Below are 25,712 nucleotides of genomic sequence, written 5' to 3' on the forward strand. Positions count from 1 at the left end.
AGACCCCTCCAGGACCTCACAAGACCCCCCCTCCAGCCCAGCCCAGCCCAGCATGGCCAGACAAGGAGATCCAGGAAGAAACCCATGAGGTATTTGAGACCTTGACACCACCAAGGCAGAGGTTTCATCACCAGTCCCTGCTGGTGGCATCACCATGGACCACCTGCCCCCATGGGACATGGATTAAGGACCTCACTGAGCCACCAGCTCCCAGCACCCTCACCAGGAACCCCTGGTTTCATCACCTCCCACTGCCTCTAGGTCCAGAATTGGACCCTGAGAGACACCTGAAGCTCCTCTGGCTGCAGCTGGAGTGGGGAAGCCCCGCGGAGATCCTGCTGGGACCAGGGCCATGGGTCACCTCAGGAGAAGAGGAACCACTTAAAAAAAAAAACCCACCCTTCTGGTTCTCTTCAAAAACCAGATCTTCACTTGCTTTTGTGAAGAGCTGAGTGTGGAAACCAGCAGGAGAAGGGTGAGAAGGACGTTCCTACAGCCAGGAGCAGCATCGCTCTTGGATGGTGTTGGATAGTGTTGGATGGTGTTGGATGGTCTTGGATGGCCTTGGATGGTCTTGGATGGCCTTGGAGGTTTTCATAGCAGCCATGGATCACGGAGGTGTTTGCAAAATCCTCACCAAACCCACATCTCTGAGATCAAAAACCAGCCCCAGATGGTGGGTGGTGGTTTAAGGCCAGAGCCAGGACAACGGCCAGGTAGAAAAGGAGCCAGAGCAGAAGGTCCTTGGGACCTGGTGGTGCTTGAGGACGCTGGTGAAGAACATGTGGAGTTAGCCCTTGAGTGATGGCACCGAAACGCCCTCTCCTTCCTGGCCATGCTGCTGTCCCTGGGGATGCTACATGGACTTCAAGGAGGAGGAGGAGGAAGGAGGAAGGAGCTCAGCCCACCCCAACCTGGGGTGGAGGGCGAGTGGTCCCTGGGTTGGAGCCAGGCATGGGTGCTGCTTGATGGCACCCACTGAAGTTCTGCCCTCGGGCCTCCCTGAGCCCCATGGAGACCAGGGGGGTTCAGAGAGGGTCTCCCCCCTCCAAAAACCCCTCCCCAACCTTCTCCAGCTCACACGGAGGTCTCAGACTGAAGCCTCATGACGAACTTGTGCGACTTGGGGTCCACGAACTCCTCCGAGAGCTTGAAGAAAGGGATCTTCTTGGTGCTCACCACCAGGCTGAAGTCCTGGCGCTTCAGCACAAAGACCACCCCGTCCTTCAGGCCGTTGGTCACCGGCTCCTCGCTGACCAGTGTCCACTGCTTGGCCAGCCAGCGGTCCTTGTGGTACTGGATGGTGGGTCCTGCCGTCAGGTACCGTTCCAGGAAGGCCTGGGAGGAAGGAAAGGAGATGTGAACATCACAACCATGGGATGGTTGGGTTGGAGGGACCTGAAGGATCATCTAGATCTCACCCCCTGCATGGGCAGGGACACCTCCCACCAGCCCAGGCTGCTCCAAGCCCCATCCAACCTGCCCTTCAACACTTCCATCATCCACAACTTCTCCAGGAAACCTCTTCCAGGCTCTCACCACCCTCACACTCCACAATTCCCTCCTCATCTCCAACCTCCAGCTCCCTCTCCCAGTTTCCATCCCTCCCCCTCATCCCAGCCCTCCCTGCCCTTGTCCCAAGCCCCTCCCCAGCTTTCCTGGAGCCCCTTCAGGCACTGGAAGCTGCTCTAAGCTCTCCCTGGAGCCTCCTCCTCTCCAGGCTCAACACCCCAACTCTCCCAGCCTGGCTCCAGAGCTGCTCCAGCCCTCCCAGCATCTCCGGGGCCTCCTCTGGACTCTCTCCACCAGCTCCGTGTCCTCCCTGTGTTGGGGACCCCAGAGCTGTTCCCAGCCCTGCAGGGGGTCTCCCCAGAGCAGAGCAGAGGGGACAATCCCCTCCCTGGCCCTGCTGGTCACGCTGCTGGTGACACAGCCCAGGCCATGGTGAGCTTTGATGCATCATGTCAAGCTTCTCCTCTCCCAACACCTCCAAGTCCTTCTCCTCAGGGCTGCTCTCAGGTGAAGGTGAACATCACCTTCCCATGGCTCAGCCTACTGGTTCTCTTGCAGCCTCAAGCTGCTGGGCAGGTCCTGCAGGAAAATCATCTCCACGTGGTTGGTTCCCATCACTGCCTGGTGCTCCCTTGGGGTTACACCCACCTTCCTGCCTCTGTCCCCCAACCCCTCTTCCTCCTGGGGGAGAAACACTGAAGATAAAAAAGCCCACCTGAGTCCTCACCCTTTGGACCAAGCCCCTGAGCAACCCTGGAGACCTGTCCCACCTCCCCTGTGCACCCCAACTCTGTGCACACCTTGGGGGTCATGTCGTGGGTGATGCAGAACTCGAGGTGCTGCAGGATGCTCTCCATGGTGTGGTAGGGCTGCTGCTTGGTGGTCCTCAGGTACTTCTGCATGGCCCGGGCCATGGAGGCAAAGATGGCCTGAGCTGCCTCCCGTGGGTCCATGATCTCCCGTGGGTTCTTCTGGTCCTCCTCCTGCAGCCTCTTGATGTGGGTGAAAGCTTCTTCCACTGCCACCACCAGCCTGCCAAGAGGAACCCCAAGAAGACCCTACCTAGAGATGGAGCCTCTTCCACCACCAGCCTGCCAAGAGGAACCCCATGAAGACCCTACCTAGAGATGGAGCCTCTTCCACCACCAGCCTGCCTAGAGGAACACCATGGAGACCCTACCTAGAGATGGAGCCTCTTCCACCACCAGCCTGCCTAGAGGAACCCCATGGAGACCCCACCTAGAGATGGAGCCTCTTCCACCACCAGCCTGCCTAGAGGAACCCCATGGAGACCCTACCTAGGGATGGAGCCTCTTCCACCACCAGCCTGCCAAGAGGAACACCAAGGAGACCCTACCTAGGGATGGAGCCTCTTCCACCACCAGCCTGCCAAGAGGAACCCCAAGAAGACCCTACCTAGGGATGGAGCCTCTTCCACCACCAGCCTGCCAAGAGGAACCCCAAGAAGACCCTACCTAGGGATGGAGCCTCTTCCACCACCAGCTTGCCAAGAGGAACACCAAGGACACCCTACCTAGGGATGGAGCCTCTTCCACCACCAGCCTGCCAAGAGGAACACCAAGGAGACCCTACCTAGGGATGGAGCTTCTTCCACCACCAGCCTGCCAAGAGGAACCCGAAGAACACCCTACCTAGGGATGGAGCCTCTTCCACCACCAGCCTGCCTAGAGGAACCCCAAGAAGACCCCACCTAGGGATGACAGGAACCCCACTTCCACCCCACAACCTTTCGAAGGAAGATCTTCCAGCACCACCCAACGCTTGGGATGCTCTTCCCCGAAAGCAGAACCACCTCAGCTTGGAAGAGACGACCCCAAGGAGCTCCCCACTCTCTCCTACCAGCCCAGCTCCTCACGGGGGGAAGGGGGGGGTCCTGAAATGGGTCCCCCAGCACCCAGGGGTGCCGGTACCTGGCGCGGCGTTTCCGCACCCGGCGCTCGTGTTCGGCCTCCTCGTAGTAATACTCGTTGTGGCTGTTGTCGCGACGTCGCGCGGCCGCCGCGATCACCGCCCGGGACTGACCCGTGGAGTTGTTGGTCGTGTTCTCTGTGGGGAACGTGGGGAGCTCAGAGGGACCTTTGGGGGGGACCCCAGTGCTCCCCAGGCCCCACGGATGGGTGGCTGTGGTCCCACTGCGGGCTCTCTGGAGTCACCAGGAGGGGAAGAGAGGGATGGGGAAGGGAAGGAGGAGGGAGAAGAGGAGGAGTTGAGGGGTGGGGAAGGGAAAGAGGAGGAGTTGAGGGATGGAGAAGGGAAAGAGGAGGAGTTGAGGGATGGAGAAGGGAAAGAGGAGGAGTTGAGGGATGGAGAAGGGAAGGAGGAGGGAGAGGAAGAAGAGTTGAGGGATGGAGAAGGGAAAGAGGAGGAGTTGAGGGATGGGGAAGGGAAAGAGGAGGGAGAAGAGGAGGAGTTGAGGGATGGGGAAGGGAAGGAGGAGGGAGAAGAGGAGGAGTTGAGGGATGGAGAAGGGAAGGAGAAGGGAAGGAAGAGGAGTTGAGGGATGGGGAAGAGGAAAGAGGAGGAGTTGAGGGATAGGGAAGGGAAAGAGGAGGAGTTGAAAGATGGGGAAGGGAAAGAGGAGGAGTTGAGGGATAGGGAAGGGAAAGAGGAGGAGTTGAAAGATGGGGAAGGGAAAGAGGAGGGACAGGAAGAGGAGTTGAGGGATGGGGAAGGGAAGGAGGAGGGAGAGGAAGAGGAGAAGTGGGGTGGGGAAGGGAAAGAAGAGAGAGAGGAACAGGAGTTGAGGGATGGAGAAGAGAAGGAGGGAGAGGAGGAGGAGTTATGGGTTGGAGAAGAGAAGGAAGAGGAGTTGAGGGATGGGGAAGGGAAAGAAGAGGAGTTGAGGGATGGAGAAGAGAAGGAGGGAGAGGAGGAGGAGTTGTGGGGTAGGGAAGGGCAGGAGGATTTATGGGACGGGGAGCTCACCCTCGCCGAGGGAATAGACTTTAAAGCCAGACATTTTCTTGGACAGGACGGACTTGGGCAGGTTGAGGAGGGCGGGGTTGTAGACCGGGAAATCGTGGTAATAGTTCTCCAGGATCCAGACGGCTGCTCGCTGGATGCTGCGGGAGACACGGGTGGGAATGGGGGGCACGGGCAGGAGAGGAGGTGAACCCCGGGAGGGGCCAGGGGGGCAGGGAATGGGGGACGGGCAGCGCGGGGCCTGCAGGCACCCACACGTATGTGCATGGACATGGGAGTGCCCGTGCACGTACGTGCGTGTGCACAGGCAGGTGGGAGGGTTGGATGTGATGATCTTAAAGGGCTTTTCCAACCTCAGAGATTCCTTGGATGTACAGAGCACAGCTGCACGTGCACACGCATGAACACCCGTGTGCACATGCATGAACAACCATGTGCACACACATGAACACCCCTGTGCACACGCATGAACACCCATGTGCACACGCATGAAGACACGTGTACACACATGAAGACCCGTGTGCACACGCATGAAGACCCGTGTAAACACACGTGAAGACTGATGTGCACACGCGTGAATTTTGTGGTTGGACATGATGATCTCAAAAGGGCTTTTCCAACCTCAGTGTTCCTGAGATTCTCTGAACACACACGTCAGTGTCTCAGCATGTGAACACACAAGCATCAACACCTGTGCACAAGTGTGGAATCATAGGACCATGGGACGGGTTGGAAGGGACCTTGAAGATCATATAGATCCAACCCCTGCATGGGCAGGGACATCTCCCACCAGCCCAGGCTGCTCCAAGCCCCATCCAACCTGCCCTTCAACACTGCCAGGGATGGGGCAGCCACAGCTTCCCTGGGCAACACACACACATGGACTCCTGTCACTGCACACATGTACACACACACACACACACACACACACACACACACACACGAATTCTACAACTGGAATTGATGACCTTAAAAGTCTTTTCCAACCCGAATGATTCCATGACTGTAGGTGCATTGAGGCCCGTGCACACACGTTTGTGCACACGCACCAGGACATGTACATACATGTGCACACATGTGGGTGGACTTGTGTCAACACACTTGCACGTGCACGGCACCAACATACATGTACATACACATGTGCACAGGATCAATGCACATGCACACACACGCACGGGCTCCAGGGAGAGCTTAGAGCAGCTTCCAGTGCCTGAAGGGGCTCCAGGAAAGCTGGGGAGGGGCTTGGGACAAGGGCAGGGAGGGATGGGATGAGGGGGAGGGATGGAAACTGGGAGAGGGGAGATATAGGTTGGAGATGAGGAGGGAATTGTGGAGGGTGAGGGTGGGGAGAGCCTGGGCCAGGTTGGCCAGGGAAGCTGTGGCTGCCCCATCCCTGGCAGTGTTGAAGGGCAGGTTGGATGGGGCTTGGAGCAGCCTGGGCTGGTGGGAGGTGTCCCTGCCCATGCAGGGGGATTGGATCTAGATGATCTTTAACTCATGGAATGGGTTGGGTTGGAAAAGACCTTGAAGACCACCCAGACGATCCCCTAGATGACCTTTAAGGTGGCTGCCCCATCCCTGGAAGTGTCCAAGGGCAGGTTGGATGGGGCTTGGAGCAGCCTGGGCTGGTGGGAGGTGTCCGTGCCCACTGTTGCATCAACCTGACCTGAAGACCCCTCCAACCCAAACCACTCCCCGATTCTCCGGTTCCACCCACACACCCCTGAGCCCTCCCCCACCTAGAACAAAAGGGACAGCCCCCCCCGTGTGCCCCCCCCAGCCCCATTACCTGAGGTGCCCGACGTTGTAGAAGCGGCTGGCGCCGTCGGCCGAGCGCACGGCCTTGAGGGTGAACTGGGGCTGGAGCTGCCGAAGCTCCAGCAGCACCACGGCCAAGTAGTGCACGAAGAGCAAGGCGTCCACCAGGGAGACAGCATATTGCACCACCCCCTGGTAGTTCCTGTCCCTCGAGTCCAGGATCCTCACGCCGTAAAAAAGCCAGTAGGAGACCACCAGGAGGAAAACCAGCACCATCAGCAAAGCTCGGAAGACGAAGACCCGAGGGAAAAAGGCTTTGGGGCGGCGGAAGAAAAGAGCCCAACTGCCCAACAGCAGGATGAGGAGTTTGAAGGCCACGGAGATGAAGAGCCCTTCACAGGGTGTCCCACAGGGTTCCAGCTCTTCCCGCCACAGCAGCTGAGGCAGGAGCATGAAGGCGAGGGGGGTGAGGAAGGCGAGAAGGGCCAGCGCCCCGGCCAGCGACACACCCAGGTGCCGGGAGCAGTCCAGGTGGGCACTGTCCTCCATGTCCTTGGTGATCCGGGTGATGTCATCGTGAGAGATGCTGTGCTCCGACGTCCCCGTCACCACCGTGGTGGTTTCCCCCCAGTTGTCGTCCTGTGGAAGGGGGAGGAGAGGATGAAGGGATGGGTTGGGTGGGTTGGAAGGGACCTGAAAGCTCATCTAGATCCAACCCCCTGCACGGGCAGGGACACCTCCCACCAGCCCAGGCTGCTCCAAGCCCCATCCAACCTGCCCTTCAACACTGCCAGGGATGGGGCAGCCACAGCTTCCCTGGGCAACCTGGGCCAGGCTCTCCCCACCCTCACACTCCACAATTCCCTCCTCATCTCCAACCTCCAGCTCCCTCTCCCAGTTTCCATCCCTCCCCCTCATCCCATCCCTCCCTGCCCTTGTTCCAAGCCCCTCCCCAGCTTTCCTGGAGCCCCTTCAGGCACTGGAAGCTGCTCTAAGCTCTCCCTGGAGCCTTCTCCTCTCCAGCCTCAACACCCCAACTCTCCCAGCCTGGCTCCAGAGCTGCTCCAGCCCTTGGATCATCTCCATGGCCTCCTCTGGCCTCTCTCCAACAGCTCCGCGTCCTCCCGGTGTTGGAGGCTCCAGAACTGAACACACTGCTCCAGGTGGGGTCTCACCAGAGCCGAGTGAAGGTCAGGCAGGGGGATGACTCCACCTCCCCCCTCACCCTGTCCCCAGCACCCCCCACCCCACCCCAGCCACCAAACCTCCAAGCCCGGCGCGTTGCCCGGCGCCATCACCCCCATTCCCGCGGCGAAAACCTCCGGCCGCGGGGGGGGACAGACAACAATTTGGCCAGGACCCTCTAGGAAAATCCCTCCGTGCTGCCGTCCTCCACCTCTCTCCAGCACCAGCAGAAGCAGGTTTGGAACTGGGAAGCTCCCAGGCAAACCCCCTCATTAGCTGGGCCAGAAGGAACATGCCCGGTTGTGTCCCAACACACCCTCGTTGCCGCCGCCGCGCCGGCGGGTGCTGCCGCCTCCAGGGCAGGACCAAGTCACCAGCAGCTCAGAGCCAACCAGGTCTCCCACCTCTTCCAAAACCCCCTTCCCTCCAGCAGGAAGGGGGTGGAAAAGACCCCTCCCCAGTTGATCCCTCCCCAGCTTGGGAGAGGGAGGAGAAGCGGCACCGGAGGTGCTGGGAACGCCGCGGCGGTGCCTCCGCTCTGTCTGTCTGTCCTCTCACCCAGACCTTCACATTCCACTTCACAGCGCTTTGGTATCCCTGAAATTTGGGGCTTTATCATACCCTGCTTCCCCCCCCCCCCCCGCCCCCAGCCCTGAATTTCAGCAGGAATTCCATTCCAAACCGCAAAACCAAAGCCCCAGCCCGGGGGTTTCCCAGAGGGGTGTGGAGCGCAGGAGGGTCCAAGGAGGACCAGTCCATATCTCAACCCATTTCCAGGGAAATCTATGATTCCATGGGCTCTCTCTGGCCACGACTGGACAGGGCAGGCTCAGCCACCACCACCGGCTCTGCCGGCGCCGACTCCTCAGTGGGGGAAGATGAAAAGAGCCGGAGCCGCCGGCGTGGGTGGCTGGGAATGATGAAAGCTGGAGCTCCACCAGCACCCAGCACGGGGGGCACGGCAGCTCCACACCAAGGGATCCCGCTGGTGAAGGGATGGAGCTTTGGGATGGGCTCCTTCACACCCAACCCACTTCCCAGAGCGATCCCGCCGGGAGCCGGGCTGGAACGATCACACCTCGACACGGCCCGGCCGGCGCCGAGCCAGGAGCTGGAGTTGAAACCTTCGGGAGTGGATCCCCAGGGAGTGGATCCCCAGGGTGTTGCCCACCTTGGGCACAGCCCGTGCCCACCCTGGTTGCTCCCCTGGGGTGCCAGGGCAGCCGGTCCCCCTTTCACTTGCCCCCTTCCCACAGCCACGGGTCAGCCCGATGGGTTCGACCGCTCCACCGGGAGCCCCCATGGCCCCCACCAGCAGCTCCCACCCTGGGCAGCCCCCCCGAGACGCCGACCCCCTTCTTCCCCCCGCCCAACTCACCCTCTCGTCCCCCCGAGTTGACTCATTGTCCAACAAGGGCTCTCCAGGTGCTTGGATGGTCACCGACTTGTCCCCCCGGCTCCCATCGCGGCTTTTTGAGCGATGTCGGTCCCGCCGGTCCCTGGGAGGCAGGAGAGGGGAGCGAGGTGGGCACACCAGGGTAGCAACACCCCCCTGGGGAGAAGGGAACCCCCCAACCCCTCACCTGTGCTTGCGGGAACTGCGGGAGTGCCCGGATTTGTAGGAATATCCCGAGTACTGCGACTCATTGTCCATGGTGTCGGAGCGCCGGGGCTTGTGCCGCTCCACGCCGAGGACCTTGGGTCTCCCCGGCCCCGGGACAGCAGCCAGGGCCTCCTTCAGAGGGGGCTTCTTCAGGCCCAAGGGCACCTTCAAGAAGTCGACCGTCACCTTGAGGGACTCTATTTTGATCAGCTGGTTGGGACTCGTCTCAGGAGAAAACGTCTCTCCCGCCTACGGAAGCCGGAGGGAAAGGTCAGAGGCGGCACCACAGCTTCCCAGGAATCCCCCCAGGGCTCCCACCACCCATCCCATCCCTGCACCACCACAGCTCCAGCCCCTGGTGGCAAATGGGGACAGGACTTCAACGAGGAATGGAAATTTGGGTCAATTTGGGGACATTTTCTGTTTTACCCCACGCCTGAACTCGTCCGGGATGGCCACTCTCCCCTTTAGGAGGGACACAACATCATCAGCTGCTGTTCCGGGTGATTTACACTTTTAATTAATATCTCACAACCCTTATTTTAACTGCCAAGAGAGCGCTGAGGGTGGGGGCCCAGAACAAACACCAAAAAAAAAAACAAAAAGAAGAAAAAAAAAAAGGAATGAATAATCAGGCCCAGGGAACGTTTCAGGCCCATCTCGCAGCGCCGGGCTCTGCCCAGACACGTTTCCCAGCAGGGAGCTGGGATCCCACACCCCAGAGATGGGAGCAGGAGCCCCGGGTTCTCCAGGAGCTTTGTGCCAAAAACCAGCTCCCCTGGGAGCTGCAGCCTGAGCTGGGGGAACTGGGGAGCTCCCAGGGTGGTGGGAGCCACCAAGGATGGGAAGGCTGGCCTGGGCCATCCTGGGAACACCTGGGGATGGGGCCAGCATGGCAAGATTGGCTTGGAGAAGGACCCATCACCCTGCTTGCCAACTCAAGGCCAAGCCCACGTTCCCATGATGGCCACTTGTAGGGTGCAGACATGAGAAATGCCCACACACCATTCCCACCTCAGGGTGCTGGATCTCCACTGGGTTGGGACAACAACCCCTTGGTTAGATCCCAGCTGGGCAGTTGTGTTGGTGGTATCCTGAGGTTCCAGGTCACCCCCTTGGGTTTGGGGGACACCCAAGCTGCTTACAGCCCCACTGCAGGCTCGGTGGTGGCTTCCCAGGAGCTGTGATCCCAGCGGGGAGGGGACCAGGACACGGATTGAGTGTCCTTGGGGACACTGCTGCCTGCCCCACGCTGGGGGATGCTGGCTCCCATCAAAAGGGTCCTACCAAATCCTCCTGTCCTCACTCTGAGGGTGCTGAGGGGGGTTGTGGGCATCTCCCAGAGCCCCAAACCATCACCACCCCCCCCCAGCACCTCCTTGCCAGGGCGTGGGGGGCCCACGCAGAGTTTGGGGGTGGGTCTGTGCTGGGTTTCCAGGGAGATGCCATTTCAACCAAAATAAACCCCCCAGTGTCTTTTGGCCTCTTTTCCAAAAGCCACAAGGAAGTGGGGGTGGGGGGTGGGGGTGGGGGGAGATGGGGTCGAGGAGGCAAAAAAAAAAATAAAGGAGCAGGGGGGGTCAGAGGAGGAGGAGGAGGGGAAAGGAGGGGTGGGGGGGCCCATCCTTTTGTCCCAGATGCTGGATGCTCACACATTTATCACTATGGAAACAAAAGGCCCCCCCCCCAACTGGTTGTCTAGGAGATGGTAACAGGGCCAGGAGCTCGTCCCAGCATCCCCAGCGAGCACTGGGGGAAGGGGCTGGGAGAGAAAGGACCCCCCTGTGCCCACCCCCCACCCCCCAACCTCCTGCCAACCTCCCCCCCCCCCCTCTTCTTCTGGGCTTTGTTTGCAGGCAGGGATCGAGTTTCTGCTGGGAACAATGCCTGGATCTCTCCTCCATCCAAGGACCAGGCTCCTCCCCAGTCTGGACCATTAACACCATGAGGAGGTTGATACCCGGGGCAGGGGGACTCACCGGTGGGGTCGGGGTGAGGTGGCTGGAGGTGGGTGCTGTCCCCCTTCTTGGTGGTCACCGAGGCACTTGGGACATCCTGAACCTCCGGAGGGCCAGGGTGGCATCCAGCTGGAGGGGGCTGAACTGGGGGGGGGTGTCTCCTCACGGGATGGGTACCCGAGCTGGGGGTCCACGGTCCAGCTGGGGGAAGCAAAAGGGAAGGGAATCAGGAGCTGGCTGGGCCACCCCACAGATGGTTCTGCTCCCTGGGGACAGGGACCACGGCGTGTGCTGCCACAGCCACGTGGCCGGGGCACGTCACACCAGGCAGCACCAGCCAAAGTGCCCGTCCTCTGGGTCACCCACCCTCCCCAGGAGCTCCTGGCTTGGCTGTGACCCCCCCTGTGAGCAATGGGCCTGGGAGGAACGGGAGGGTGGGCAGGAGGTCCCCAGAGATGCAGCTCCAAACCTGCCCCACCATCAGATCCAACCCTGCCCCACCATCAGATCCAACCCTGCCCCAGCATCACCTCCAAACCTGCCCCAGCATCACCTCCAAACCTGCCCCAGCATCACTTCCAAACCTGCCCCACCATCAGATCCAACCCTGCCCCACCATCAGATCCAACCCTGCCCCAGCATCACCTCCAAACCTGCCCCAGCATCACCTCCAAACCTTTCCCAGCATCACCTCCAAACCTGCCCCACCATCACCTCCAACCCTGCCCCACCATCACCTCCAAACCTGCCCCAGCATCACCTCCAACCCTGCCCCAGCATCACCTCCAAACCTGCCCCACCATCACCTCCAAACCTTTCCCACCATCACCTCCAAACCTGCCTCACCATCATCTCCAAACCTGCCCCAGCATCACCTCCAGGCCACACCAGCACCCTGTCCCCAACCCTGGCACAGTAGGATGTGACCCTCTCCAAGGTATCCAGAGCCATCCCAAGCTCTGCTCCCACCAACCCATCCCAGCAGAGCCAGGCACTCCTGGAGAGGTGAAGCTGATGGAGCAGCCAAAAGTCAAGACAGGCTTTTCCTACATGTCTCAGGGCTTTGAGGCATCAGGCCCTGGCCTGAAGCCCCCTTGGCCACCCCCATCCCGTGGCCAGCAGCCACACTGGAGCCTGTCCCCAAATCAGGGCTCTGGTGACACGGGGACCCTGGGGCCACCCAGCTCCTGAGGGCAAAGCCAGAGCTGGGAGATGAAGGTCAATCCACTCAGAGGGAGAACAAGGAACAGATTCCCAAGGGGAACAAGGCACAGATTCCCAAGGGGGGAACAGGACACAGATTCCCAAGGGGGGAACAGGACACACAGTCCCAAGGGGAGAATAGGGCACACATTCCCAAGGGGAACAAGGCACACATTCCTAGGGGGGAAAAAGGCACAGATTCCCAAGGGGAACAGGGCACAGATTCCCAGGAGGAACAGGGCACAGATTCCCAGGAGGAACAGGGCACACAGTCCCAAGGGGAACAGGGCACACAGTCCCAAGGGGAACAGGGCACACAGTCCCAAGGGGGAACAGGACACACATTCCCAAGGAGAGCAACCCATGAGCCCTGGGAAGGGCAGCAGAAGGTCGTGGTGAGCCCAGCCCTTCCCTCACAAGCTGGTGACAGGGCAGAGGTGCCAGGGACCTTTTCCCAGGGCAGAGCACGGGACGGTTTGTTCCAACACGACCCATGGGCTGATCTCTGCACCCAGACCAGGGGTCAGCTCCAGCCAACGAGGACCTTCCATCTTCATCCATACCAAGCTGGCCAAACTTTCTCCCCAGCAAAGAGGTGGTGGTTGTGGTGGGAGGGAACAATCCCCATCCTGGAAGTTCTCCCAGCTGGATTTGTAAACCCAGCAGCCACCCCACGGGTCTCTGGAGCTCCTCATCCTCCCGTCCCACCGCTGCTCTGGTGCCAGCAGAACAACTTGGCTTCTCCAGCAGGGAAGAAAGGGATTTGGGTTGGTTTGTTTTTTTTTTTTCATCTTGATGGTTTGCCTGGCAGAGTGAGGAAAGCCGGTTCAGCAGCACCGGGTGCTCAGGTGGAGGTTGGGATTGGATTCCTTGTCTCCAGGAGGAGAAGCAGCTTCACCTTCCCGAGCCTGCGGGACGCCGAGCAGCGCCCAGGGCTGGGAGAGGGAGCCAGACACATGCAAACGAGGAGGAAAACTCACTTTTTTTTAATAGTGAGGTGATTAACCCTCAGAACAAAGTCCCCAGGGGAGGAGAGGATTTGCCATCTCTTGGCTTCTTCAAGTCCAGACTGGATGGTTTCTTGGGATGGGGCTGGAGAACTTCACAGGGTTCAAAGCAGCGAGATGGGGCTTTGGGGTGGTCAGCAAAGCTGCTGCCACCTTCCCTCCTGCCTTTGAGAGCAGAAAGCTCCAACATTTGCATTCAAATGCTGAAAAGAAAAGAGATCCAAGCATTTCCAGACCAGAAAACTTGCTGATTTCCAACAGCTCCAGGACAATCTTCCCCTCGGAGGGAAATCTTCTCCTTCCTTCTGGGACAGGGCAGCACCAGCCCACACCTCCTTGCTTTATTCAGCTCCAAGACCTCAGCAAGAGCCAGGGACAGGGTTTGCTGGAATAAAACCTGCCCTGAGCCAAAGGCAGAGGAAGAAACCAGTGGCTGGACAACTCCTCTCCTGGCCAAAAAGGGTTGGGATCCCAGCAGCTGCCCTGGCAGTGGGGGGTGGGATCAGAGAGAACCCACCTGCTCCCGTGCCAGAGCTCAGTGATTTATTCCCCTGCTGCTCCAAATCCAGATCAGGCAAATAAATCCCAGCACCAAGGCAGGATGCTCCGAGGTGGCTACAAGAGGGGGGGGTGAACGCAGCCTGTCACACCCCAGCAGCAGCTGCCTTCCCACCAGCAAGGAGAAGGAAAGATCAGCCACATCTGGGCTGACAAGCACCACAACGACTGGGAAACTGAGCCACAGAGCAGGCCAGGAGGATCCTTGTCCATCATTCCACCACTGTTTATCCTCCCTAGAAAGCCCTGGGGGGGGGGGCTGGGAGCAGAGCTCTGCTCGTGACAGAGATGGGGAAACTGAGGCACACCTCAAGCTGGCCTCTGTAGCCACACAAGCTGTTTATGGCCAGGCAGGAAACCCAACGTGAGCCTCAACCCAGAACTTCTGGGCTGTCCTTGACATGGTGGGGGGGGGTTGGCCCTGGGGACCCCCCCAAGCAGTCCTACCCACAATGGGGGTACCCCCAGCAGGGCTCCAAAAAGCAGCCTGGGAACAGGAGGCACCTCCTGGCCCCAGCACAGGGGTCTGCCCAGCCCAGGGACCAGCACATTTGCTTGCTTGGCTACACAAACACGCCCTGTTGCCTCCACACAATGGGAACCTCCCCACCCCCCCCACCCCTCTCCCAGTGGCCACCAAACAAGCCCCCCAGCTGGGGATGTGGAAGGGGGGGGGAGATGTGGGGAGATGGAGCCATGACCCTATTTCATAAACAGCCTCCCCCCAAAAAAAATAAATGCTTGGGGAGATGGAGGAGGTGGCTGACACCAGGAGATGGGGGCCCACCAAAGAGGAGGAGGTGGGTGCACAACCAGGAGAAGCTCTGGATGCTCCTGCTTGGGTAGTGGGGGAACTGGGAGGGGTCTAAAAAGATCCCCCCACCCTGTGTCCCTTAAAGCCAGAGGCTGCTCCAGCTCCTTCCCACAGCCAAACCCCAACCAGGCTGGGAAAGCAGCTCCCCCCAACCCCACTGATGGGGGAGAAACCCACAAACTTCCAGTTCTTTGGTCTGTCGGGTCCAAGGGAGGCAGGGAAAGGCTCCTGGGAAGCCCCAGTGGCTTAATCCAAGTGTCCCCCCTCCCCCTCCTCCATGGGGTCTCATTCTGCTCTCAAATTGCTCAGCGTCAGCTCGGATGCAGGAGGTTTCATATCCCTTCCAAACTGCCACCTTCAATCACCATCACCCGGGGATTGTTCCAGTATCCAACAGGAACGTCCAGCCCCTCATTTGCTCCATCCCCACCGAGTTTCCTCCAGCAGGGAGGTCCCTCTGGGTGACCAGGAGACAAAACCCCCTGAGATTTGGGTGCCTGGGAGTGATGGAGGTGGCAGGTATATATAAAAAAAATAAATATATATATATATAAAAAAGATCTGGAACCAGAGGGAGAAAAGAAAGGGGGGGAAATAAAAGCCACCAAAAAATAACCATGGACAAAAAAAACCCATCAAAACCTTCCAGAGATTTGCATGAGAAGGGGGCTGGATGCAAAGAGAAAGGGATTTGCATTGCAAAACCTGCCGGCACCAAGGGATCCTAACTGCAGCCCTCCCGGGCACCCAGCACCCCCTGCAGCTCCACCTCTCCCTTCCCAGGGCTCAGCACCCAGGGCAAGGGCTCAGCACCCAGTGCAAGGGGCCCAGCACCCAGTGGAAGGGGCCCAGCACCCAGTGGAAGGGGCTCAGCACCCAGTGGAAGGGCCCAGTACCCAGTGGAAGGGCTCAGCACCCAGTGGAAGGGGCTCAGCACCCAGTGGAAGGGCCCAGCACCCAGTGGAAGGGGCCCAGCACCCAGTGGAAGGGGCTCAGCACCCAGTGGAAGGGCCCAGCACCCAGTGGAAGGGGCTCAGCACCCAGTGGAAGGGGCTCAGCACCCAGTGGAAGGGGCTCAGCACCCAGTGGAAGGGCCCAGCACCCAGTGGAAGGGGCCCAGCACCCAGTGGAAGGGGCCCAGCACCCAGTGGAAGGGCCCAGCACCCAGTGGAAGGGGCTCAGCACCCAGTGGAAGGGGCTCAGCACCCAGTGGAAGGGCCCAGTACCCAGTGGAAGGGGCTCAGCACCCAGTGGAAGGGGCTCAGCACCCAGTGGAAGGGGCTCAGCCAGCACCCAAACCCCCATCCCACCTCATCCCGAGCTCCTGAGGAGCACTCAGGGATCCCTGGAAGAACAAGCAGCAGCTTCACCCTCATGGTTTCTGGAGCTGGGTCAGGCACCACCATGGAATCATGGAATGGAGAAGGTTGGAAGGGAACTTAAAGCTCATCTAGATCCAACCCCCTGCATGGGCAGGGACACCTCCCACCAGCCCAGGCTGCTCCAAGCCCCATCCAACCTGCCCTTCAACACTGCCAGGGATGGGGCAGCCACAGCTTCCCTGGGCAACCTGTTCCACGTGCACCTTCTGACCCTCATAGTGAAGAATTTCCTCCTCATCTCCAATCTAAATCTCCCCTCTTCAAGTTGAAAACCATTATCATTTGTCCTGTCACTGCCCTCTCTTTTCCCAAGTCCCTCCCCAGCTTTCCTGGAGCCCCTTCAGGCACTGGAAGCTGCTCTAAGCTCTCCCTGGAGCCTTCTCCTCTCCAGGCTCAACACCCCAACTCTCCCAGCCTGGCTCCAGAGCAGAGCTGCTCATCCCTGGCATTGCCCCTTGGTGCCCAGTTTGCCACAGGTGCCCACCACCCCCCCAGGGAGGTGCTGCAGCTCCCACATCCCATCTCCCAAACCCCACTGCCCAAATCCCACCTCCCTCTGCCCTCCTGCTCCCACCATCCCTCCAGCCACACCAGTGGCACCTCCAGCATGAAGTGACCAACCTACAGTCACCCCGGGAGGATCCAAAGGTGGGTCCCAGGCTGCCCCTCCAGCAGCCCCAAGCACCCCAGTGGGGCTGCGGGACCCTCAGACTGGGCGAGCCCGGAGGTGTGGGGGCTCCACGGGTGGTTGGGGTCATTTCCTGGGATTCAGTGTCTTCACCAAGAGCATCATCAGAAGCTTTGTCCCCAAGGTGCTGCCACCACACCCCAAAAGGCCAGATCCTACCCCAAAAGGCCAGATCCTACCCCAAAAGGCCAGATCCTACCCCAAAAGGGACACCCACAGCATAAATGAGATCCATTATAGCTCTGCTCCATCAACTCCAGGTGCTTCACCCCACTGAAACCCTGCCAGGCAGGCAGCATGATCCAGAGCCTGGAGATGAGATCCACCTGGGTGCAGGCAAGGAGGAAGGGGACTCGCTCAGCAAACACCCCTGGAGGCCACAAAGGCAAAAATTCCCTGGTCCACGGGGTCCCTGGTCTTGCCACCCCTGGTGCTCCTGAAAAGCTCCTTCCTTCCTCACTGGAGCAGCCAGGGAAGGGCCGTGGCTTCCTCCAGGGTCCCCTCCCAAGCAATCCTGGCTGGACAATGAAGCCATAAAGCATCTGCCAATGCTCCGAAACCAGAACCGAAATCTCCAAGTCAAACCAAAAGACCTGGGTGGGGATGGGGGGGGGGGGGGGGGGGTTGATGGGGACCTGCCTGACGCCGGGGTGATGGGCTCCCTGCCCAAACCTCCTCTGGCCCCCATTGTCTGCCAGCTGAGGAGAACAAGGAACCACATTTAAGCACTCAAATGGCTGAAAGGAGCCTAGAAGGAGCACGGGGACCAGCAGCCAGTGTCCCCAGTCCTGGTAACCAGTGCCCCCAGCCCTGGTAACCAGTGCCCCCAGCCCCGGGTAACCAGTGCCCCCAGCCCCGGGTAACCAGTGCCCCCAGCCCCGGGCAACCAGTGTCCCCAGCCCCGGGTAACCAGTGCCCCCAGCCCTGGTAACCAGTGTCCCCAGCCCCGGGTAACCAGTGCCCCCAGCCCTGGTAACCAGTGTCCCCAGCCCTGGGTAACCAGTGCCCCCAGCCCTGGGTAAACCAGTGCCCCCAGCCCCGGGTAACCAGTGTCCCCAGCCCTGGGTAACCAGTGCCCCCAGCCCCGGGTAACCAGTGCCCCCAGCCCTGGGTAAACCAGTGCCCCCAGCCCCATCCTCAGGGCTGTGCCTCCAAGACCCAGGCTGCCCAGGGGAGACCCCCCCCTAACCCACCCACCCCTTCCCCAGCCACCTCCAGCTCCAATCAAGCCGTCTGCTAATTAAATCAGCCAGTCTCATCCTGAGCTCCCCCCCCCTCCAGCACAAAGGCAGCATAAATACCCAGGAGGAGCTGGGCTGAGCAGAGATCACATCTGACTCAGGCTGCCCGGGGAGCCCAGCTCGGTCCCAACACAATCCCAAATTGCTGTGATTAAGCAAGAACCATCCCCAGAGGCTCCGTGAAGATAATATTTAATTCTTCTTCTTCTTTTTTTTCCTGCCTGGGCTATTATACCAAGGCCTAAAGGGGCAGGGGGGGTGTGTGGGGGTGTGTGTGTGGGGGGGGGGTGTGTTTGGGGGGGGAGAAAAGAGACTCTACACCCTCTCCCAAGGAAGGAAAACCTCTCAGGCCAGCCAGAGGAGCAGGAATGATGGCTGAGCTCCTGCCCGGTGGTGGAGTGGAGGGAACTCCCTGTCGGCTCAGGGCACTGAGCCAGGATGGGACCAAGATAAACCGGATCCCAATCCGGCCGGGTCTCTCCCAGCAGCAGGTGAGGGTGCTGGGGGGGGGGTTGGGGGGGGCTGCCCCTGATCCCACATCCCACCAGATCCAAGCAGGACCATCCGACTCTTTCACCTCCCCATCCTCAGAGCAGCCCCCTCCTCCCCAGCCCTGGCACATGGGGAGGGAGAGGGACCCCCCCACCCCCCCATAGGTGCCCACCCGTGTCTCCTTGTTCCTCTTGTTGCTCTCACCAGGGAGAAGGGGCTGAGCTCCCCCCCCCCCCCCCAGCCTGGGCACAAAGGGCTGCGAGGCCAAGGGGAGGTTTGACCAGTAAACTCCAGTATAAACACGCCCGCTGAGCGCTGGGAAACCCACAGACACCGGCACCGAGCCCACCCGCCCACCCCCCCTCTACATCATCACCCACCGAGGGGGCTCCCCAGGTCCGGGAGGGTGGGATGGGGGTGGGGTGGGGTGTCCCCGGGGTGTCCCCCAAAACCACCGCAACCCTTCGAAAAAGGGAACAACCCGCTCCCCGGCCAGCGGGGCTCAGCCCCGGCCGCATCCTCAGCACCCCCCACCCACCCACCCACTTTGGGGGGTTGGGGGGGGGAGGAAAGCGGGGTAACCCCGCATCTCCCGCACCCCCAGCAGCCTCTCCCCGCCTGGCTGCCGGCCCAGGAAAGTCCCCGGCTTCCCAGGCCCTTCCTGCCGAGCCGAGCCGAGCCGAGCCGAGCCCCGCTTCCCAACCCTCCCCTCCCCCCCACCCCAAGTCCCGCTCCTCATCCCGCAACCCCCCCCCCCCCCGTTATCCCGCATTGCCCCGCACTCACCATCTCCACCGCAGCTTCGTACGCGTCCCCCCGAATTTCCCTCCCCCCCCCCCCCCAGCGCTAAAATCCCGGGGTGGTGGTTGTTGCTGCTGCTGCTGCTGCTGCTGCGGGGGAGGAGGAGGAGGAGGAGGAAGAGGAGGAGGAGGAGGCGGAGGAAATCCCGAATCCCAGCGGCTCCCCCCCCCCCCCTCCCCAACCCCGCCGTGCTCCCGGTCCCGATCCCGGCGTCTCGTGTGTCCCGTGTCCCCCCCCCCCCCCCAATCCCCGCCGCTCCCGCCCCCATTGTCTCCTCTCCGGGGCCATTGTCTGGGGAGAGACACCCCCCCCCCCCGCCTGCTCCCCCCTCCCCGGACCTTCAGGTGGGGTAAAAAAGGGGGTTGGGGGGGGGGGCAGCCCAAGATGGGGGTCCCGCCTCAGAGGGGGGGGGTCCTGGTCCTTTACCGGGGCTGATGGGGTAAGGATGGCGGTGGAATTTGGGGGGGGGGGGGGGGGCGGAGGTCCCTGCTGCTTGGGGGTGGGTGTTATAAGGGGGTCCCTTTTTGCTTGGGGGGTGGGTGTGATAAGGGGGTCCCCGCTGCTTGGGGGGTGGGTGTGATAAGGGGGTCCCTGTTTACTTGGGGGGTGGGTGTGATAAGGGGGTCCCTGTTTGCTTGGGGGGTGATAAGGGGGTCCCTGTTTACTTGGGGGGTGGGTGTGATAAGGGGGTCCCCGCTGCTTGGGGGGTGGGTGTGATAAGGGGGTCCCTGTTTACTTGGGGGGTGGGTGTAATAAGGGGGTCCCTGTTTACTTGGGGGGTGGGTGTGATAAGGGGGTCCCTGTTTGCTTGGGGGGTGGGGGTGATGCGGCTCAGGGTGAAGCCCTAGGGGATTCTCTCCCCGTCACGCAGAGCCCACCAGGGCCTCATGCTCGGGGGGGGGGGGAGGGGGAGGGGGCGGCCCCCATACCCCCAAAAGCCCCTCTGCACCTTGGCATGGGGGTCACGGAACCAGTCCCACTTTTGTTGGGCTTTTTTTGGGGTGGGGATAAGGACCTTCCTGTGACCGAGGGAACTCGCCGTGGCCCTTGGATCCCCCCACCCCTGAAATCTGGGTCCGTCCCCCGGGTCTGGCTCTGTCCCCTGGGGGGTCTCAGTGCTGGGGGTGGGGGGGAGGGTCCGGCCACGATTCCTGTGGGAAAAACGTCCTGGTTTGCCCCAGGAACAGGTCACGGCACTTGGGAGCCCCCAACTCCCTTACTCCCCAGGGACAAGGAATGCACAGGGAACACGGAGGGGGGGACACGGGGGGGACAGCAGCTCAGCACACACCCACAGACCACTCGTTTAGAGTCGTGCCCCACGTGAGCCCCCTCCACCAGCCGTGGGGGTCCCTTATGGGGAGGGGGGGAAGCTGAGGGGTGCCATGGGGGACACACTACTTATTGACGGGGGGGTCCCAGCACCCCCACCTGCTCCAAAGGGGGGGACTCCTGGACCCTTACAGGGCCCAGAGACCCCCGTGCAGAACCCACAGATAGAACCAGATCCCCCCCGGAGCGAGGAGGGGTCGTGGGACCCACCCCACGAGTGGGGAACCCCCGCAGGGCGGGGGGGGGGGAACCCCCTGCCCGGAACAGCCGGGCGGGCTCGGCGGGCGCTTTATATCAATGAGCGAGGCTGGGAGCGGGTTGGCCACGCCCCCTCCCCGGCGCTGACCAATGGCGTGCGGCGCTCCCAGCCCGGCGCACGCCATTGGCTGGATTTAAATGGCTTGTTTTGCCTGAATGGGGAGGAGGGAGCGGGACGGGGCAGGGTCGTGGCAGCGTCGGGCTCGGTTTGCCCTGGGCTGGGGGGGGTCCTGCTCAGCCCCAGTCCTGGCACAGCTCAGCCCGTGTGTTTTGGGGCCCTCTGGGTCACCTCCCCACCAGCCTGTGCCCCATAATAAGCCGAGGGAGCAGGCAGGTGGTGTCCGACATCCAGAAGGGTCTGAGCTGCTGGGTGAGGGAAGGGAGAAGCCAGAGCTGTGAGCTGGAGCACAGAGCTCAAGGCACCTCAGGAGAGTCTCTCTGAGTCCAGCCAGCTTGTCTCTCCCTTCTTGTCCAAGGTCTTGGCTCTGGTGGAGGAGACCACCCAGAAGCCATCACTGAAGCTCCCAGCCCAGGGTGCTCCAGCAGCTCAGCCAGTGACACTTACCCCACCAAACATGTTCCAGCCTCTCTGCTGGGCTCCACGCTGCAGCTGTTCCAGCTTCACCCCGTTCCCTGGGGCAGTCTGAGCAGCCCTGGGGCTGCTCCCAGTTCCTTCTCTGTCTCCACCTCCAAAATGGCAAGGAGACACGATGAAGACCTGAGGGAGGTGGATCCCAGCCTGTGCTGCCTCCCCTGCCTCCTGGCACAGAGCTGGGGGGTCGGTGCCCCCCCCCCTTTCAGGTGGTTCAATGGGTAGTGGGAGTCACTGGAGCTGCCTTGAGATGTAACTTTGGGGGTGCAGGAACTATGGCCAAGTTTGGGTCCCCGTGACCCTGCAGGGTTTGGGGATGGCTGCCGAGTGTGGGCCCCTCTGCTGTCCCTCCCCCCTGCAGCCAGCTGCCCCGGGCTGTCCCCTCACTCCTGCTCCAGCTCCAGGAGTGATTAATGGGCCCTGGGAGCTCATTCCTGGCCAGCTGGGGTGGCTGGAGCCTCCCTGCCATCTGGGAAGAGCTGCATTGTTCCACCTCGTGATTTACAGGGACAGTCCCTCCCTCTGCACCCTGCTCACCAAACAGAGGAGCCCACCCAGCTCTCAAGGTGCCCAGGCCCGTCCCACGTGGAGCACCCGGGATCAGCAGTGCACAGGGTGCTGGGTGCTTCCCACCCACCTCCCGAGGATGAAGGAGACCCCAGAACCTGCTCTGTCTTGCCCTGGCTCTTGGAAATGAGCAGGGAAGATGCAGTGCCCTTGTGAGGTCCTCCCTGAGCACAGCGGGGGACACTTGTGTCCCCCCACACTCACCAGCCCCCTCCCCTTGCCTAGAGCTGCCCCACCACCCCCACACAAAGCCAGACCCCAGAGGGATCCAAAGCCCACCCATCCCAAGGGCTCGGGGCTGGTTTTCCTGCTCCACAGGGAGGGGAAGGAAGAGGCTCCAGGGAAAAAAGATCAGGAGGTCCTGGAAAGCACCGGGCTGGGGGTGGTGGCCTCTCCCTGCCCTGGGCAGGACCAGCAGCCTCCGTCCCAGCCCCACCGAGCTGTGTCTGACCCCTCTGACAGCCCTGGGGCACAAAGGGTGCGTTTGAGAAGGTCCCACTGGTGCCTTTTGCCTTTGTCCCCTGCACCCATCCCAGTCCCAGCAGCAACGGGTCCCCTCGCAGGGAACAGGGGATGTTCCAGGCTCCGATAGGGCTGGGGGGGGGGGGGAGGTTTCCCAGGTTGGGGGGGGATGTTTTTTTCCCAGCTTGGGGGGTGACAGGGCTGTGGTGTGAGCCTGCAAGGGCCCGCTCCTGGGGACCCAGCAGATGGCACTGCCGCCCCGCGCAGCCGAGCAGGGGACCCAGCTGCTGGCCACGCTGCCACCCCCGGGGGGAGCAGGGCACACGCCCCCAGCCCGGCCCCGGGGCAGGAGGCTGAGACCAGGCGGGGGGGCCCTTCCCCCTTCCCAACCCGGGGTGTCCCGCCCTGCCCCGGCTGCTCCTTTTTTTTGGGGGGATCATAAGAACCACAGAAAAGGACCCGCTGCCACATCCCCCCCCCCCTCCACCTCGTTGGACACAGAAAAGCCAAGGGGCAGAAGCAGCTGAGCAGTTTAGTGCCCAGTTTATCTGCATCTCCAGGACAATTTTCCAGGGGGATTTTTCCCCCTTCCCCCCCCCCCCCCCCCCCCCAAATTGAAAAGCCCTTGTGAAACATTCCTGGTGCACACACCGACCTGGGCACAGGGACCAGAGTCCTCCAGAGGTTGGGGAAGGGCTGGAGAGATGGAGATGGGTGTGGGGAAGGGGAGAGGGAAGGAAATGGCTTCGGGAATTAGAGGAGGGGGTGGGAAAGGTTTAGGAAAAGGCTGAGGGAGGTAGAGGAGAAGAGGAGCTGCCTGTCACCCTGCCTGCCAGCACAAAGAGCAGGCAAGGGACCCAAGCTGTCAGATGACAGCACGGCCAGAACCAGCATCTAAATTAGCATGAAGTGTTTCCATTGTGTGAGGCACAATGAGGACCAGATGTCAGGGCCAGGGTTGGCAGCCGGGAAGGACCACGGGTCCCTCAGAGGTCTGGGGGCTGCCCAAACCTGGTTGTCACCTCCCAGAGAGGAGCCAGGGCTGGGTTGGAGGTGACCATCCCACACCAACCTCCCCTGGGAGGAAATCCTTCACTCTGAGGGTGGGGAGAGCCTGGGCCAGGCTGCCCAGGGAAGCTGTGGCTGCCCCATCCCTGGCAGTGTTGAAGGGCAGGTTGGATGGGGCTTGGAGCAGCCTGGGCTGGTGGGAGGTGTCCCTGCCCATGCAGGGGGGGACTGGATGAGCTTTATGGTCTCTTCCAACCCAAACCAGTCTGTGATTCCATGATTTCATAAGACAGGCTGGGAGAGTTGGGGTGTTCATCCTGGAGAAGAGAAGGCTCCAGGGAGAGCTTAGAGCAGCTTCCAGTGCCTGAAGGGGCTCCAGGAAAGCTGGGGAGGGGCTTGGGACAAGGGCAGGGAGGGATGGGAGCAGGGGGAAGGGTTTCCAGCTGGCAGAGGGAGCTGGAGCTGAGATGTGAGGGAGAAATTCTGGGCTGTGAGGGTGGGGAGACCCTGGCCCAGGCTGCCCAGGGAAGCTGTGGCTGCCCCATCCCTGGCAGTGTTGAAGGGCAGGTTGGATGGGGCTTGGAGCAGCCTGGGCTGGTGGGAGGTGTCCCTGCCCATGCAGGGGGTTGGATCTAGATGAGCTTGAAGGTCCTTTCCAACCCAAACCATTCCCTGATTCTCGGGAGGCTGGGAGCAGAGCTGGGCCAGGATGCCCACAGTGAGGACACGGTGCATCCCAAGGGGCAAAATCCCTGAGCAGGGACAAAAGGAAGCACTGATGCCCCAGAAAGGTCCCCTCAAACACCCCACCACTGACCTGCTGCAGCCTGGAGGAGCCTTCTCGTTGTTTCCCCCCCTCTCCCTCCCCCACGTTCATTATCCCCCCTTTGATGCAGCTCAGCTGAGCCGAGGCCAATTGATTATATGAAGAAATTTGGAGCAAGTCGTGGAGCAGCTGCAACCACCCCCGGGGACGCGGCAGACAAAGGAGACGAGCTGCAAACTTGTTTCCCCAGCACAGCCCGGCCTGAGCTGAGGAGGTGGGGACAGGGGCTGGGGGGTGTGCCATGGGGCAGGGGACAGGGCTGGGGGGTGTGCCATGGGGCAGGGGACAGGGCTGGGGAAGGGGACAGGGATGGGGGGGTCTGCACAGTCAAGCCCTTGGGGACTTTGGAGCCAGGGTTGTGCTGATGTCCCAGGGGGATGCAAGAGGGTGGTTTCTGGGGTGGGTTGGGAGCTGCTGGTGTTTGGAGCAGGTCATCGTAGAATCATGGAACGGTTTGGGGTTGGAAGGGACCTTAGGGATCATCTAGACCCAACCTAGATGTCCTCATCCCTCTGCTGTCCCTGGGAAACGTGGGGTCTGTTTGTCCCCGTGAACCCAGGCTGGGCTCCAGACCTGGGGAAAGCCCAAGTCATGGTGTCCACCCATGGGTGACCCCAGGTCCAGCTGGAGCTGGCAGGACTCTCCCAGCTCCGAGGGGACACTCCCTGGTCCCCTGGCCAGCGAGGTGGTTGATGATCTCCCTCCCATCCCATCCTTTCCCTTGGCACCAACTCCCACCCCAGGAACCCACCACCGAGGAGGAGATGATTGAAGACAAGATGAGAGAAAGCAAGACCCAGGGAAGCCGGGCACTCCGGGCTCAAGATCTCTCTTTTCCTGGCAGTTTAATTCATTTCCCCCTCCCCGACTTCCTTGTGAACTCATAAATAAAACCTTGCACAGTCTGAACAGCCAAGACAAACACACTCTGGGGCACACGGTGTAGGAGGGGGGGGGGGTGTTGTTTTTTTGCAGTGTTCATTATCAATCTTATTTATTAGGAGTATTATTATTTTCGTGTGTGTTTGTTCACGAGTTTTCCTTTCCCAAAAGTGCACGAGACAGCAAATAAATAATAACATTTCTCAATAAATTAATTCAATAAATATCCTCATGGCACAGAGACCTGGCTGGGGGGGTGGAGGGGGAGGGTGGGCTGCCCTGCTCTGGTTTGCTCTGCTGCTGCCCCCCCAAAAAAAAAAGAAAGGTGACAGGGACATGACTGTGTCACCTTCTCCAGCCCTTGGGGATCCCACAGTTACTGGGGAGACCTTGGGAGGCAGAGGTGTGAGGAGACAGAGGTAGTGATCCTTCTCCCTGCTTTTATGGGGAGGGGGAAACTGAGGTACAGAGTGAGGGGTCTCTGGGAGCTGGGGGGATGGAGCTGGGGGGGGTCTGTGGTGTCCTGGGAAGTTCTTGGAGCTTGGACACCCACACAGGTGGTGGCCAACAACACCTCAGCAGGGCAAAAAGCAGAGGGTGGGATCCTGCTGGGACCCCCTGCTCCTGCTCTGGGGGGTTT

General features: G+C 61.0%; 1 protein-coding gene and 1 long non-coding RNA gene across 2 annotated transcripts; one reads left to right on the top strand and one right to left on the bottom strand.

Annotated features, from left to right (window-relative positions):
• On the bottom strand, positions 1–19,171 carry VANGL2 (VANGL planar cell polarity protein 2). The gene is made up of 9 exons (XM_051641029.1): positions 19,131–19,171; positions 10,981–11,160; positions 8,982–9,250; positions 8,777–8,897; positions 6,245–6,852; positions 4,459–4,595; positions 3,444–3,579; positions 2,313–2,544; positions 1–1,338 (listed from the first exon to the last, which is right to left on the bottom strand). Exons 3-9 carry the CDS (start codon positions 9,050–9,052, stop codon positions 1,078–1,080), a joined length of 1,566 nt encoding a protein of 521 aa, XP_051496989.1. The 5' UTR covers positions 9,053–9,250; positions 10,981–11,160; positions 19,131–19,171; the 3' UTR covers positions 1–1,077.
• Positions 18,234–25,132, top strand: LOC127394902 (uncharacterized). Its single transcript, XR_007891699.1, has 3 exons — positions 18,234–18,343; positions 24,261–24,404; positions 24,934–25,132. It is a non-coding gene; the product is annotated as an uncharacterized LOC127394902 (long non-coding RNA).
• Positions 25,133–25,712: the final 580 nt, after the last annotated feature.

This window comes from Apus apus, chromosome 27 (genome assembly GCF_020740795.1).
Source record: "Apus apus isolate bApuApu2 chromosome 27, bApuApu2.pri.cur, whole genome shotgun sequence".
NCBI lineage: Eukaryota > Metazoa > Chordata > Aves > Apodiformes > Apodidae > Apus > Apus apus.